This window comes from Oncorhynchus keta, chromosome 35, assembly GCF_023373465.1.
Source record: "Oncorhynchus keta strain PuntledgeMale-10-30-2019 chromosome 35, Oket_V2, whole genome shotgun sequence".
In the NCBI taxonomy this organism is placed as follows: Eukaryota; Metazoa; Chordata; class Actinopteri; order Salmoniformes; family Salmonidae; genus Oncorhynchus; species Oncorhynchus keta.
This window is the reverse complement of record NC_068455.1, coordinates 51,084,820-51,100,720: the sequence shown is the minus strand read 5'-3', so window position 1 is coordinate 51,100,720 and position 15,901 is coordinate 51,084,820. Positions and strand designations below refer to the sequence as shown.

The window sequence follows — 15,901 nt, the reverse complement described above, 5'->3', positions numbered from 1 at the left end:
GGAAATTGCTCCCAAGGATGAACCAGACTTGTGGAGGTCTACAATTTTTTTCTGAGGTCTTGGATGATTTATTTTGATTTTCCCATAATGTCAAGTTTGAAGGTATGCCTTGAAATACATCCACAGGTACACCTCCAATTGACTCAAATTATGTCAATTAGCCTATCAGAAGCTTCTAAAACCACATAATTTTCTGGAATTTTCCAAGTAGTTTAATGGCACAGTCAACTTAGTGTATGTAACCTTCTGACCCACTGGAATTGTGATACAGTGAATTATAAGTGAAATAATCTGTTGTTGGAAAAATTATTTGTGTCATGCACAAAATAGATGACCTAACTGACTTGCCAAAACTATAGTTTGTTAACAAGAAATTTGTGGAGTGAACGAGCAGTATGGCTTGTGGCATTGTCATGCTGATGGGTCATGTCAGGATGAGCCTGTAGGAAGGGTACCACATGAGGGAGGAGGATGTCTTCAAAAAATAACAATTCTAACAAATCACGAAAGACTTTGATCTTTGGGGAAACACAACCAGAGACTTTTCTGTCAACTCTCTCCAGCAGACGGACCAAATACCAACAGAGAAGACCACAATGACCTACAGGCATAAATATAAATGCAATTTATTTTCTAATGAGAGGTCATTCATGTAAAGTATTAGCGATTTCTATGAGTGTTGTAATCCTTGATGAGTTTCCCGCTCTTGAACTGCACACCCCTTTTCTTTTGTCTACCAAGCCGTCATATCGGTTTAATCCGCTAGGGACTTTACTATGTATCATGTAGAAACCCAATGTATAATATCTACTGTTTGTTATGTATTTCTGTGATTTGATTAGTTAGTAAATAAATAATTAAGCCAATTTGTATATCGCATATTCATAATTTATGCTAGGGTTCATGCAGATAACCAAGAATTTTACGATGTTCAGATGAGACTGATAGAAGGTAAAGAATAATGAATGATTGACTGCTATTGATGTAAAAGATCTTCAGATCTTTAAGAGTGGATTCGGGAGATAGCCACTCTATATAAACTAATGCTTCCGTGATGCCCCGGATTCCTAATGAGTTAGTTATTGCCTGATTAATTTAATCAAATAATGAATGTTAGGTAATTGATTTGAAAATAGCATGTCATCACATTAAGGATACTAGAGACACGACACAGCTGTAGACCAAACTCTGAGGAAAGACCAACTGGAAAACATTATTTTCTCAGCTCACATAAATGTGAGGAGGGAGGGGATGGAGGGAGGGAAATGAAAGAGGGAGTGAGAGAGAGAGAGAGAGAGAGAGAGAGAGAGAGAGAGAGAGAGAGAGAGAGAGAGAGAGAGAGAGAGAGAGAGAGCATGTGGGGGAAAACTTGAAGGAAGATACTCGAGTGAGGGAATGAGGAGAGGACTCGAGAGAGAGGGAGAGGTTTTGGGGGACAATATCATACAGCGAGAGGAGGAGTGCTCAAACACAGAGAGAAGAGAAAGGTGGGGTTGAAGCGAGGGGGAGAGGTAAAGCAAGAGACCTTTAGAGGTGTGAGATGGTGTGTGGGGGTTGTGTGATTTGTGGGGTATGAGGAGTGCTCAGGGAGTGCATGGTGAAAGAGAGAGTTATCAGCATAAGGTGCTCACAGCAGGAAGTATCTGACAGCCTGTTACAATGTCCACAAATTAAGGCCCCCATCTATACTGCTCCTGTACTATCTGCGTTAGTGTTTACCTTTTTCACTCTCTGCTCTCTCTCTGTTGATCTCTCTCTCTTTCTGTCTGTCACTCTCTGTCGCTCTCAATCTCTGTCGTTCTCTGTCTCCCTCTGGACACCTCTCTACTAAGAGAGGTGTCCTTGTTTTGACAGTGTGCAAGGGGGTATGTGCGGGTGTTTAATCGATTCTCAGGCAAAGCTGACACCCTGAGACTACTGTGTCAATGCACCTAAATAGTCCGCCTGTCGTATTTCTTCTCTGTGTCTTAGAGAAACATTGAAAGTCATGTGTGACTGGTTATTGAAAGTTGACAGTTTTCTATAGAACACAGGGACCGCTGACAAGACGGGGAATAATAAATATTGTTATTTAATTGCTATAATTGCTATTTGTTTGTCTGTCTCTAATGGTCTCTCTCTCCCCTTTCTCTATTTCTCTAAATGTTTTCCTCTCTTCTTCCCTTCTCCCTGTTACATCTATGATCCGACTGTTCCGGTGGACGTCCACGGCAGGAATAGGGACCCGGCAGAGAGCTCTCTCTACCAGCCCCACCACCTCCCAGCAGATGGTGGGGACCAGTCCAACAACAAGCAGAAGCAGGACTTTCACAACCTGGGCTTCAGCAACAGCAACAAGTACAACGATGGAGAAGATGGAGGACGAGGCCTCAAGCTGGAGATCGACAACAACCAGATCAACAGGCTTCACGCCGTGCCCGCCAACCCAGAGAGGGGGCAGGGAGTCAAACCTTGGGCAGGGGAGGGTGGTGGTGGTGGTAGGGGTCTGTATATTCTCCATCCAGAGGGCCAGGTTCCAAGACGAGATCCATCTAAGGGCCCCAGCCAAGTCCCAATCTACCCTAACACACTCTCCCTGGATCATAGTCACCATCTGACAAATTTGGGTGACAATGACTCCCACAAGATTATGATGTTCCGAAATAGCTCGGACCCCTCCTGGCCCGGTGTGGGGTGCTACACCTCATTGACGGATGAGCTGGATGGGGGGGTGGGGGGCACACCTGAGTACCTGTGTGACACAGGGGATGAGGAGAGCGTCCTGTCTGCGGATATTCCAACTAGTACAACTAGCCTGTCCTCGGCAGACACGAAGGATGATAGGAGGGCGCCGGACGTCACTACCGTAGAGAGCGGGATCAGGATCTCGGTGACGAAGAGCGAAGATGAGGGACGGGAAGAAGATGATGTGTATCACATCACAGACTCTATGGTGGCGGAAGCTCTAGCGGCTCTAGATGCTGCAACCGCCGGGGAGGACTATGAGGACTAACTCTTTAAAAACTCTTAAATATTTTCTACAAGGCCTCTTACTATTCCAAAAGCACAATCTAACTTCGATATCTATTCAGCTTCAATATCTGCTGCTTTTTTTTACTAAAATATGGATTTATTTTTTAAACATACTGTAGATCATGCATATTTGTCTTGTGAGTCACATGGGCATACATGGGCGTACCAGTCAAAAGTTTCTTTATTTTTACTAGTTTCTACATTGTAGAATAATAGTGTAGACATCAAAACTATGAACTAACACATATGGAATCATGTAGTAACCAAAAAAGAGTTAAAGAAATCAAAATATATTTTAGATTCCTCAAAGTTGCCACCCTTTGCCTTGATGACAGCTTTGCACACTCTTGGCATTCTCTCAACCAGCCATCATTGTAAATAAGAATGTGTCCTTAATTGACTTCCCTAGTTAAATAAAGGTTAAATAAAAAATAAAAAATGTAGAATGCTTTTCCAACATTCTTGGAGGAATTCACACATATGCTGAGCACTTGTAGGCTACTTTTCCTTCACTCTACGGTCCAACTCATCCCAAACTGTTTCAATTGGGTTGAGGTTGGGTGATTGTGGATTTCAGGTCATCTGATGCAGCATTCTCCTTCTTGTTCACATATGGCCCTTACACAACCTGGAGGTGTGTTTTGGGTCATTGTCCTGTTGAAAAACAAATTATTGTCCTACTAAGCGCAAACCAGATGGGATGGCGTATCACTGCAGAATGCTGTGGTAGCCATGCTGGTTAAGTGTGCCTTGAATTCTAAATAAATCACAGACAGTGTCGCCAGCAAAGCACCCCCACACCATCCCACCTCCTCCTCCACGGTGGAAACCATACATGCGGAGATCATCCGTTCACCTACTCCGTGTCTCACAAAGACACAGAGGTTGGAACCAAAAATGTCACATTTGGACTCATCAGGCTGAAGGACAGATTTCCACCAGTTTAATGTCCATTGATCGTGTTGCTTAGCCAATGCTTGTCTCTTCATCTTATTGGTGTCCTTTAGTTGTGGTTTCTTTGCAGCAATTCGACCATGAAGGCCAGATTCACGCAGTCTCTGAACAGTTGATGTTGAGATGTGTCTGTTACTTGAACTCTGTGAAGCATTTATTTGGACAGCAATCTGAGGTGCAGAGAGCTCTAATGAAGTTATCCTCTGCAGCAGAAGTAACTCTGGGTCTTCCTTTCCTGTGGCAGGCCTAATGAGATTTTCTGTTTATCACCCCTACCTTGTCACAAAACAACAGCTTGGCTCAAACGCATTAAGAAGGAAAGAATTTCCCCAAATTTACTTTTAACAACTTGTTAATTGAAATGCATTTCAGGTGACCACCTCATGATGCTGGTTGAATGAATGCCAAGAGTGTGCGAAGCTGTCTTTTTTAAATTGTTTTATTTTACCTTTGTTTAACCAGGTAGGCCAGTTGAGAACAATTTCTCATTTACAACTGTGACCTGGCCAAGATAAAGCAAAGCAGTGTGACAAAACAACAACACAGAGTTACACGTGGGATAAACAAATGTACAGTCAATAACATAATAGAAAAATCTGTATACAGTGTGTGCAAATGAAGTAAGGAGGTAAGGCAATAAATAGTATTTACAATTTAGCTATTAACACTGGAGTGATAGATGTGCAGATGAGGATGTGCAAGTAGAAAAAGTGGTGTGCAAAAGAGCAGACAAACAAAAACAAATATGGGGATGAGGTATGTAGTTGGATGGGCTATTTACAGATGGGCTCTGTACAGCTGCAGCGATCGGTAGGTAAGCTGCTCCGACAGCTGATGCTTGAAGTTGGTGAGGCAGATATAAGTCTCCAACTTCAGTGATTTTTGCTATTCGTTCCAGTCATTGGCAGCAGAGAACTGGAAGAAAAGGCAGCCAAAGTAGGTGTTGGCTTTGGGGATGACCAGTGCAATGTACCTGCTGGAGTGCTGCTACGGGTGGCTGTTGCTATGGTGACCAGTAAAAATATATACTATTTGCCAGAGTCCCACTCGACCTGTCACAACTCTCCTTCCCTGGTAATAGAGAACAGTAAAACTCCAGCCAACATGTTTAAAAAGGTCAAGGCAGAGATTTACCGAGCAAAGTCATCAAGGCAAAGGATGGCTACTTTGAAGAATCTCAAACATTAAATATATTTAGATTTGTTTATCAGTTTTTTGGTTACTACATGATTCCATATGTGTTATTTCATAGTTTTGATGTCTTCACTATTATTCTACAAAAATAGTAAAAATAAAGAAAAACCTGGAATGAGTAGGTGTGTCCAAACTTTTGACTGGTACTGTATGTGTGACTATTTTGCCAAGGATTGGGTTGCTTAACGGTAGTCTGTTGTGTCAATGTTTGTTGTACTCTCAGGAGCAAGAGATAATAATACTCTAGGCACTTGACTGTAAATATTCCCTAAACCTAATTCCTAAACTACAGTACGTTTTACACTCTTTGGTCTACACTGAGTATACAAAACATTAGGAACACCTTCCTAATATTGACTTGTAACTCCCCCAGTAGAACAGCCTCAATTAATCTGGGCATGGACTCTAAAAAGGTGTCGAAAGCCTTCCACAGGGATGCTGGCCTTTGTGTCAAATTGTCTGTATGTTCTTTGGGTTGTGGACCATTTTTGATACACACTGAAATTGCTAAGTGTGAAAAACCCAGCAGCGTTTGTAGTTCTTGACACAAACCGGTGCACCAGACACCTACTACTATACACAGTTCAAAGGCACTTAAATCTTTTGTTTTGCCCATTCACCCTCTGAATTGCACACATACACAATCCATGTGTCTCAAGGCTTAAAATGCATTTGCTTACCTGTCTCATCCCCGTCATCTACACTGATTGAAGTGGATTTAACAAGTGACATCAATAAGGGATCATACATTAGCTTTCACCTGGATACACCTGGGCAGTCGGCAGCCTACTGGTTAGAGTGTTGGGCCAGTAACTGAAAGGTTACTGGATTGAATCCCTGAGCTGACAAGGTAAAAATCTGTTCTTCTTCCAATGAGCAATGTTCCCCAGGCGCTGTGGATGTCGATTAAAGCAGGCCACCTCTGATTCAGAGGGTTTGGGTTAAATGTGGAAGACACATTTCAGTTAAAGGCATTCAGTTGTACAACTGACTAGGTATCACCCTTTCAGTATGTTATGGAAAGAGCAGATGTTCTTAATGCTTTGTACACTCAGTGTATGGTTCTACATTTCAATAGTCCACCAATATAGTGCTTATAGAATTTATATTTCTATATTCTGTTCTATACATGCTCTATTCAGTGGACGTACACTCCTAGAAAAAAAATGTTTCTTTGGCTGAACCCTCTGTGGAAAATGTTTTTCAAAGGGTTCTCGTATGGGGACAGCCAAAGAACCCTTTTAGGTTCCAGATAGGTTATTGCCATGGCTTTGTTTGTCTTCAGAGAGCTTGCTGTGCTTCATTGTATGAACACACATTGATAGGTCATCTCCAGCTATCTATTTTTGTATTGTATCCATGTTGATGTTATTTTTTTACCAGTTTTTCCTATGTTATTTATATCCTGACTGGTTGGCCCAGTCCTTTCAGAGACATTGCCCAAAGTTTGTAGAAAATAATTAGACACATGAAGAAAAAGACCATAGTGAGAGGTAACCACATGGGTTGTTTGTTGTTCCTGTCTGTTGTCTGACCAGTGACGTTAGATCATCTTACAACTTCCCATTGTGAAGCATACTGAGTTGACCAAGGGCGGACATGATGACATAAGACCCTATGAAAAGAAGGAATTATATAACTGATATTGTCATGTTCTTACCTTAGTTCCTTTGTTTTTGTCTTTGTTTTAGTATGGTTAGGGTGTGAGTTGGGGTGGGCAGTCTATGTTGGTTTTTCAATGTTGGTTTTTGAGTTAGGCCTGGTATGGTTCTCAGAGGCAACTGTCAATTGTTGTCCCTGATTGAGAATCATACTTAGGTAGCCTGGGTTACACTTTGGGTTGGTGGGTGTTTGTTTCCGTGTGAGTGTTTGGGCCACACGGTACTGTTTCGTTTTGTTCACATCGTTTATTGTTTTGTTCCAGTGTTCAGTTTGTTTATAAAAAGACATGAACACTTACCACGCTGCACCTTGGTCCTCCTCTCTATCTCCAGACGACATCTGTCACAGATATACTTAGCATCTGTGCATATTGTTTGTATTGTTTGTAAACATTATCAAATCAAATCAAATCAAATTTATTTATATAGCCCTTCGTACATCAGCTGATATCTCAAAGTGCTGTACAGAAACCCAGCCTAAAACCCCAAACAGCAAACAATGCAGGTGTAAAAGCACGGTGGCTAGGAAAAACTCCCTAGAAAGGCCAAAACCTAGGAAGAAACCTAGAGAGGAACCGGGCTATGTGGGGTGGCCAGTCCTCTTCTGGCTGTGCCGGGTAGAGATTATAACAGAACATGACCAAGATGTTCAAATGTTCATAAATGACCAGCATGGTCGAATAATAATAAGGCAGAACAGTTGAAACTGGAGCAGCAGCACAGTCAGGTGGACTGGGGACAGCAAGGAGCCTTCATGTCAGGTAGTCCTGGGGCACGGTCCTAGGGCTCAGGTCAGTTGAAACTGGAGCAGGAGCATGGCCAGGTGGACTGGGGACAGCAAGGAGTCCTCATGTCAGGTAGTCCTGGGACATGGTCCTAGGGCTCAGGTCCTCCGAGAGAGAGAAAGAAAGAGAGAGGAGAGAATTAGAGAACGCACACTTAGATTCACACAGGACACCGAATAGGACAGGAGAAGTACTCCAGATATAACAAACTGACCCTAGCCCCCGACACATAAACTACTGCAGCATAAATACTGGAGGCTGAGACAGGAGGGGTCAGGAGACACTGTGGCCCCATCCGAGGACACCCCGGACAGGGCCAAACAGGAAGGATATAACCCCACCCACTTTGCCAAAGCACATCCCCCACACCACTAGAGGGATATCTTCAACCACCAACTTATACATGGGCTGGCAGGGTAGCCTAGTGGTTAGAGTGTTGGACGAATATCCGGAAGGTTGCAAGTTCAAACCCCCGAGCTGACAAGGTACAAATCTGTCGTTCTGCCGCTGAACATGCAGTTAACCCACTGTTCCTAGGCCATCATTGAAAATAAGAATTTGTTCAAAACTGACTTGCCTGGTTAAATAAAGGTAAAATTGTGAAGGGTCTTTGTTTCAAATGAAGGAACATTCTTTTTTTTTTAAGTCATTGTTTGTTTGCCGAAATCATTTATATTCCAATGTATACAGTATATACATAATATATTTAGATGTTTAATTTTCTAGGCCAAAAGGAGACGCCAAAAGTACAACACCCGGCTAAGGCGGTAAACATGCTAACTTTAGCTGTATTACAGTAAATGAGAGGCGTTCCTGTTTTGACAAAAAGGTCAGACATACTTTTCAATAGTCTTCCACTCCCAGTCGCCTTTCCTTCATCTGCAAGGAGGGGAGACATTAATAGAGAGTGATTTTAGACTGTTGAGACATTTTTAAATGTCTGAGGCGAGATTTGGATTTACATTTCTTCTGGAGCTGCATTATGTGTTGTTCAGGTTTGGTCAATGTAGGCCTACTCGTTGAAGATTGTAAATCTATCATTTAGTTTTGGCAGAGTAAAATGGAATCTTTTTAAAAAGTAACACCAAACAAGAAAATAGTTTTGGCTTTGGTATGGGTAAGCATTTGAAACAGTGTCTGTTTCAACATACTTTTAATGAGTTTATTATTCATGACAATTCCGAGACAAACGATGAATTGTTACTGTATAAATTACATTTTAATGCCTAATACATTACTTTCCTCACTGAGAATGTTTTTGAATCATTTTGGTTCAGCCAGAAACAAATCGAGCACTCACACACACACACTTTAAAGGCCACTGTTTTTTCAGTGGTAATGTTATGTATCAAAGTCTTGGACTAAAACCATTATTCAACACAAAAAAAAAAATTTGGGGTGATATGCCAGTCAATAGCCCTAAAAAACGGTTGTAAATACAAAATGTCTCTCTCACACTCCCACACAAAAGTGTACATTCTGTCATACAGTTAGATAGCGGAATGAACTTTGTATATGTACCATTATGGCATCTGTGACATGGGCAGTCCCATCTCCATTTCAAAGTAGTCCATTTTCTTATTTTGTGTTTGAAAAAAACGTAAAGCTAATACTGGTTATTTACCACCCCCTGCGGTGCTGGAGACCTAAACGTAATCTTGTGGCATTCATTGATTGTGGCCACTACATGGTGGATATATCACTGAAAGCAATTTCCCACCATAGGCAACCGAATTTTAAAAAAAACAATGCTCTGATCATTGGCTGATCACTCCCAACCAATAAGAATCCTCACCCAGTTGAACACTTTAAAAATGGTGGAAGACCTCAATGGCAATTCTCGCACTAAAATGGGTTACATCCATCTACAGTCCTGTATAGTGCATGGATCCAGAAATAAATACATGTTAAATTATAAGACTTCTACAAAAGTGGAAAAGGGATTTGTTAACAGTATCTTTGCACAGTGATGAATAAAAATAATAGAAACCATATGCATTATTTTGAAAGAGAGGAGTCAATGGCGAATTAAAATAGGTTGTTTCATCAGGGTGAAATTAGACACGGTTCCATATGTCTTCACAACCAAAAGGTCACACTGTAAACACAGAGGGGAAGGGGGAAAGCAACAGGCATAGTTCAGAGGAACTGAGAGAGACAAATGTTCAGAACGTGTTTGAATGAGTCGGGGGGGTTATATTGTTTAAGGAACAGGTTTAGCACCATAATTTAAAAAAATAACACTGACACTTGACTTTTTTCCCCCTTATTAGCTCTGGCTGTTCTGATAGCTACTGTACTTTGAGGGAAAATGTACTTACTATGACTGAGAGATGTGGTTGTCCCACCTAACTATCTTAAGATTAATGCACAAACTGTAAGTTGTTCTGAATAAGAGCATCTGCTAAATGACTTAAATGTAAAATGTTAAATGAGAGAAGCACTGAGTCAAGTGCAGTAGCTCAGAAGTGGACATGAAGGCTTGATAGAGATTGTACCTTTAGCATCTGATGTGTATTTGGTTATTGGCTCCTGGCTCTCTCTCAAACACACCGCAACGTAGTCTCAACTTCTTAGTCACATAATTAGTTAAATAAAGTCCACAAAGTGTCACATGATCTCAATATATACACACTTGCTCTGAAAGGCCTCAGGGTCTGCAACACCACTAAGCAAGGGGCACCACCAAGCAAGCGGCACCATGAAGATCAAGGAGCTCTCCAAACAGGTCAGGGACAAAGTTGTAGAGAAGTACAAATCAGAGTTGTGTTATAAAAAAATATCTGAAACTTTGAACATCCCACGGAGCACCATTAAATCCATTATTAAAAAACTGAAAATAATATAGCACCACAACAACCCTGCCAAGAGAGGGCCGTCCAGCAAAACTCTAGGACCAGGCAAGGAGGGCATTAATCAGAGGCAACAAAGACACCAAAGATAACCATAAATGAGCTTCAAAGCTCCATAGCGGAGATTGGAGTATCTGTCCATAGGACCACCTCTTAAGGATACGCCCCTTTTATAAAAATGTTGCCTAAAATTACATACCCAAATCTAACTGTGTGTAGCTCAGGCCCTGAAGCAAGGATATGCATGTTCTTGGTACCATTTGAAAGGAAACACTTTGAACTTTGTGGAAATGTGAAATGACTGTACGGGAATATAACATAATAGATCTGGTAAAAGATAATACAATGAAGAAAGAAAAAAAGTTATTTTTGTGTCATCTTTGAAAGGCAAGAGAAAGGCCATAATGTATTATTCCAGCCCAGGTGCAATTTTACATTTTGGCCACTAGATGGCATCAGTGTATGTGCAAAGTTTTAGAGTGTGCCAATAAACCATCGCATTTCTGTTCAAAATTTTGTATCAACTACCCAATGTGCCTAATATGTTTATTAATAACTTTTCATGTTCAAACTTGTGCACTCTCCTCAAACAATAGCATGGTATTCTTTCACTGTAATAACTACTGTAAATTGGACAGTGCAATTAGATTAACAAGAATTTAAGCTTTCTGACAATATCAGATTTGTCTATGTCCTGCGAACTTTTCTTGTTTCTTACAACCTCATGCTAATCGCATTAGCCTATGTTAGCTCAACCGTCCCGTGGAAGGGACAACGATCCCGAAGAAGTTTTTCAAGGTCCAATCCAGCTGTTTTTATCTCAATATCAAATAATTTCTGGGTAATAATGAAGTAACTTACTGTGATTGTTTACAATTAAAATGGTTAAAAAAATATAAAAAAATAGCTTCTTCGCAAAGAGTAATTTCTCAAGCAATCATTTTTCTAAAATTGTCTGGGAGTGGTCTGAGTGGGGAGTGAAAACTAGCTTATTGGCAGAAAAGTTTGGAACTCTTTCTTATTGGTCTTTGGACTACTACATGTATTGCCTGGTGCTGTCGCCAGGCAGGTCAAAACTCCATCCCACCAAAACAGACTGACATTTCAGGCAGTCTTTTCAAACAGCTCTTACACTAAAAGGGCTTATCATTTTTAAAATGTCACAGTATTATTCCAACCTCATACCTGTGTAAATGTATATAAAAACAGGTAAATAACATTTTTGACTGCACTGGGCCTTTAATAACATCAACGTAACAAACGGTCCTCACATGTCATTCAACCATACCCTAACATTGTTACTACAGCCAGAGTAGATCAATAGTGACATTAGTGTGATGCTATTTAAGATGTATTCCTGCCTGGCCCAGGGGCTATGTTATTATTCTCACTGAGGGTCCCATGATATAACTTCACACTCCCTGGCACTGGATAGATTAAATTAAATCACGTAATGAATATTCCCTCCCAGGTCAGCGCGACCCCAGACATATGCTTCCATTCATCTGGATGAGCAAATTAAAAACAGAGGCCGCTCTGCATTCAAATGAGCTACTCTATAGGAAGGGAGAACTGGAGGATGGGATGATACACACTCATTCACTTGAACTGGGCAGTCTATCTCAGTGAGAGAAAAAAATCACGCACATCCACACACATATCTATATACTGACACAATCACCACCACCACCTTTCCTGTCTCTCAGACACTCTCGCTCTCCTACCTCCCCACAGCCAGCACTGTGACCTCTCCTTGGCTCCTCCTGTCTGCTATCCTCTTGTGGGACACGCCCCTCATCAAGGGCCACTTCTTATGGTTGCAGAGGTTGCGTATGTTCTTGTGACCTTCCATGCCTCCAATGGTGTGCAGGTGGTTACAGGTGTGTTTGGCTACCCCCGGCGGGGACCCGGGGGAGATAGGGGCGTGGGGGTGGTTGGAGTCAGTGGTAGGCTGTGGAGGGAAAGAAGGATGAAAAGGGTAAGATGAAAAAAAAGGAAGGCACTCCAGCACACTGGTGATACACGCTCGGCAGACAATCTCACAATGACTAAAGGTTTATTGTAAACCAGAAGACAAGAATCTGACCTTAGTAGAAGACACTCTAGTATTCATGATCATGAACCTTGGTCCTGGAGAGCTCCATGAAATGCAGGCTTTTGTTCCATCCCATCACTAACACACCAGATTCCACTAATCCAAATTATGGGATTCAGTGCTGGACTGGAACAAAAACCCTGCACACGCAATGGCTCTCTCCAGGACCGGAGATAACCCCTGCTCTAGTAATTGGACAGAGTATCTCTGCTGTACTATTTCAAGCCGGCTGCACTCTCTTGATTCAATTATTAAAGTCTTTATTAATCATGTTTGTCCTGGGAAGACCTAAAAATGGAGGAGTGTGGAAGAGTGTACTATATGTGGTGATACTGTGCTGTTGAGTTTGAGAGGAGATGCAAGACACATTTTCCAAAAGGGACAGAATAAATAAAATATTATTACAGTGTGTGTGTGTGTGTGTGTGTGTGTGTGTGTGTGTGTGTGTGTGTGTGTGTGTGTGTGTGTGTGTGTGTGTGTGTGTGTGTGTGTGTGTGTGTGTGTGTGTGTGTGTGTGTGTGTGTGTGTGTGTGTGTACAATGTGAAGGAGTGTCCTGCCTTAAAGTAACTGTCCAGTGTTTCCAGATGTCTATGAATTATGACCCATAAATAAAGCTGCAATATGTCACTCTTTTTCGGGGACCCGACCAAATTCACCGAAATGTGTGTTATAGATCTGTCATTCGCATTGAAAGCAAGTTTAAGAAGCGGTAGATATTTTCTATGTGCGCTATTTTTATGACTCCTGTTCTAAAGTGTCGTTTTTGCCTCTTGTACTTTGGTTTTGTTCACCAGCTTCAAACAGATAAAAATACAATATTTTTGGTTGTGGAAAATATATCCCATAACAGTTTAGATGGTATAATGCGTCTCAAGACTACACAATACTTGCTTGTTTTGTTACATAAACTAAAATTAAGCGAACTATTCAAATTTTAGCAACAAGGAAATTGCAGAGCGATTTCTGCATAGTACATCTTTAATTACAGTTTGAGTAAAATAGTTTTCCTTACAATTGTTTTATATTATGTTAAAAAGCAGCTTTTCTGTGGTGGAATGGTGTAGGTGTATCCCAACAACAGAATGATGTGGGCATATACTAGTCATTAAAAATATTAACGCCAGTAGACCGCTGATTGGCCAGCTCTTCCTCCTTAGGATGACATGAGGAAATAGCAAGCTTATTTTAAACTGTCTGACATCCAATTTAAAGTTTGATTTTATTATGAATGTTTTTAAAAAGTATGATTTGGCCACAAACACAAAGATAGGATGAGTAAACAAAATGTTTTGGGTATGAGTTAATAGAAACTTTACTTTTTGAATAGAGGGGAGCGGGGTAATGTCTTCAAGTTTCAAGTTCTATTAGTTGTAGGTACCGGATATGCATGGTATACAGTACATCGGCAAACGAAATGCTTACCTGCAGATTCCTTCGACAATGCAACAATAAAAAATAATAAAATATAAGAATACGAACATAAATTAAATGGCAGTAGAATAGAATAATACATTTTAGCATAAGCATAATACAGGAAGCTACAGTTTAGAGTCCAATATTTACAGGTGTATTGGGGAAGGGGGCCTAAAATGAACACTCTCCACCTGCCAAATGCCATAGATTTTGGCATTGCGTGTAAGATGTCCATTTCACCAATGGCTGGGGGCTGTCCGCACATAAAGAGCTCAGTGAAAGATTCATTTTTAGAATTGCTGCGCACAGGCACTTTAGTGTAAAAAAAAAATTACAACATGAAAAGCTTTCAAAAATACATTCTGGTACAAAAAAGGCAAAAAACAAATTTAGCTTAATCAAACTAACTGCTCTTCTCCATTTGATCTTTTCAAACATTGTTGTAAAATTGAAATCAAGGTGTGAAGTGAAAACATCCCTGGTTAAATGTGCATATATAACAAATTTACTTGAAACAAAAGTATATTGACGTGAGACTTTGTCCTTGTGTTTCTTGGCTATTTACATTGTTTGATTCACAAGCAAGGATATTTTCTATGTTTTAGTTTCAACTACTATGGAAGAGAAGACAACGCTTCAACTAGTCAGACTCAATCTCACAGGCAGAAACGTGACTCGATTTGCACTACCAAGGTAACCTCCCACCCTTAAAATGCCAGTTGAAACATTTGTCTCATCTGTGATATTTTGGTTAAAAGACTCTTTTCACGGAAAAAATAATTAAACAATAACCCACAAAGCCTGCTCAGACATTTGTGTTTTTTTGTTGATATCATTTTGATATATAAAATATATTTTGGCTGGTAAAAAAACTAAGTTGGCTGGTAGACCCCCAAAATATCTAGGTTGACAAAGAAAAAAATGTTATGCCCTGGAATGGGGGCAAGTGTATACATTTAGCAGTATACGAAGTCTGATAATGCCAATTGTGCAAGTTCTCCCACTTAAAAAGATGAGAGAGGCCTGTAATTTTCATCATAGGTACACTTCAACTTTGACAGACAAAATGAGAAAAAAAATCTAGAAAATCAACATTGTAGGATTTTTTATGAATTTATTTGCAAATTATGGTGGAAAATAAGTATTTGGTCAACAACAAAAGTTTCTCAATACTTGTTATATACCCTTTGTTGGCAATGACAGAGGTCAAACGTTTTCTGTAAGTCTTCACAAGGTTTTCACACACTGTTGCTGGAATTTTGGCCCATTCCTCCATGCAGATCTCCTCTAGAGCAGTGATGTTTTGGGGCTGTTGCTGGGCAACACGGACTTTCAACTCCCTCCAAAGATTTTCTATGGGGTTGAGATCTGGCGACTGGCTAGGCCACTCCAGGACCTTGAAATGCTTCTTACGAAGCCACTCCTTCATTGCCCGGGCGGTGTGTTTAGGATCATTGTCATGCTGAAAGACCCAGCCACGTTTCATCTTCAATGCCCTTGCTGATGGAAGGAGGTTTTCACTCAAAATCTCACGATACATGGCCACATTCATTCTTTCCTTTACACGGATCTGTCAGATATATGTGTATAGGTGGCAGGGAAGTCAGGCGCAGGAGAGTCAAACGGAATGTAAAATGGAGTCTTTTAATAAATGTCCAAGTAACATGCTCCATAACACTAAATAGAAAAATGAATATAAACAAACATGGGTACGAAGACCCGTTGCGCACCTATACAAACAACACTACACTGACAATAAACAATCTCTGACAAAGACATGAGGGGAAACAGAGGATTAAATACACAACAGGTAATGAATGGGATTGAAAACAGGTGTGTGGGAAGACAAGACAAAACCAATGGAAAATGAAAATGGATCAATGATGGCTAGAAGACCGGTGACGTCAATCGCCGAGCACCGCCCGAACAAGGAG

At 40.8% G+C, this 15,901-nt stretch overlaps 1 protein-coding gene across 8 annotated transcripts in view; it reads left to right on the top strand.

Moving 5' to 3' along the window:
* Positions 1-15,901, top strand: part of LOC118368617 (uncharacterized) — a 64,233-nt gene that overhangs the window by 17,573 nt on the left and 30,759 nt on the right. Inside the window, exon 3 of one of the 8 annotated variants that reach the window (XM_035752879.2) lies at positions 2,215-8,210. The exons of the other annotated variants lie outside the window; for them this stretch is intronic. Coding sequence (XP_035608772.1) covers positions 2,215-2,992 — 778 coding nt within the window. The 3' untranslated portion in view covers positions 2,993-8,210. Of the gene's footprint in view, positions 1-2,214; positions 8,211-15,901 lie in introns of those variants that run through there. 8 annotated transcript variants of the gene reach the window in all.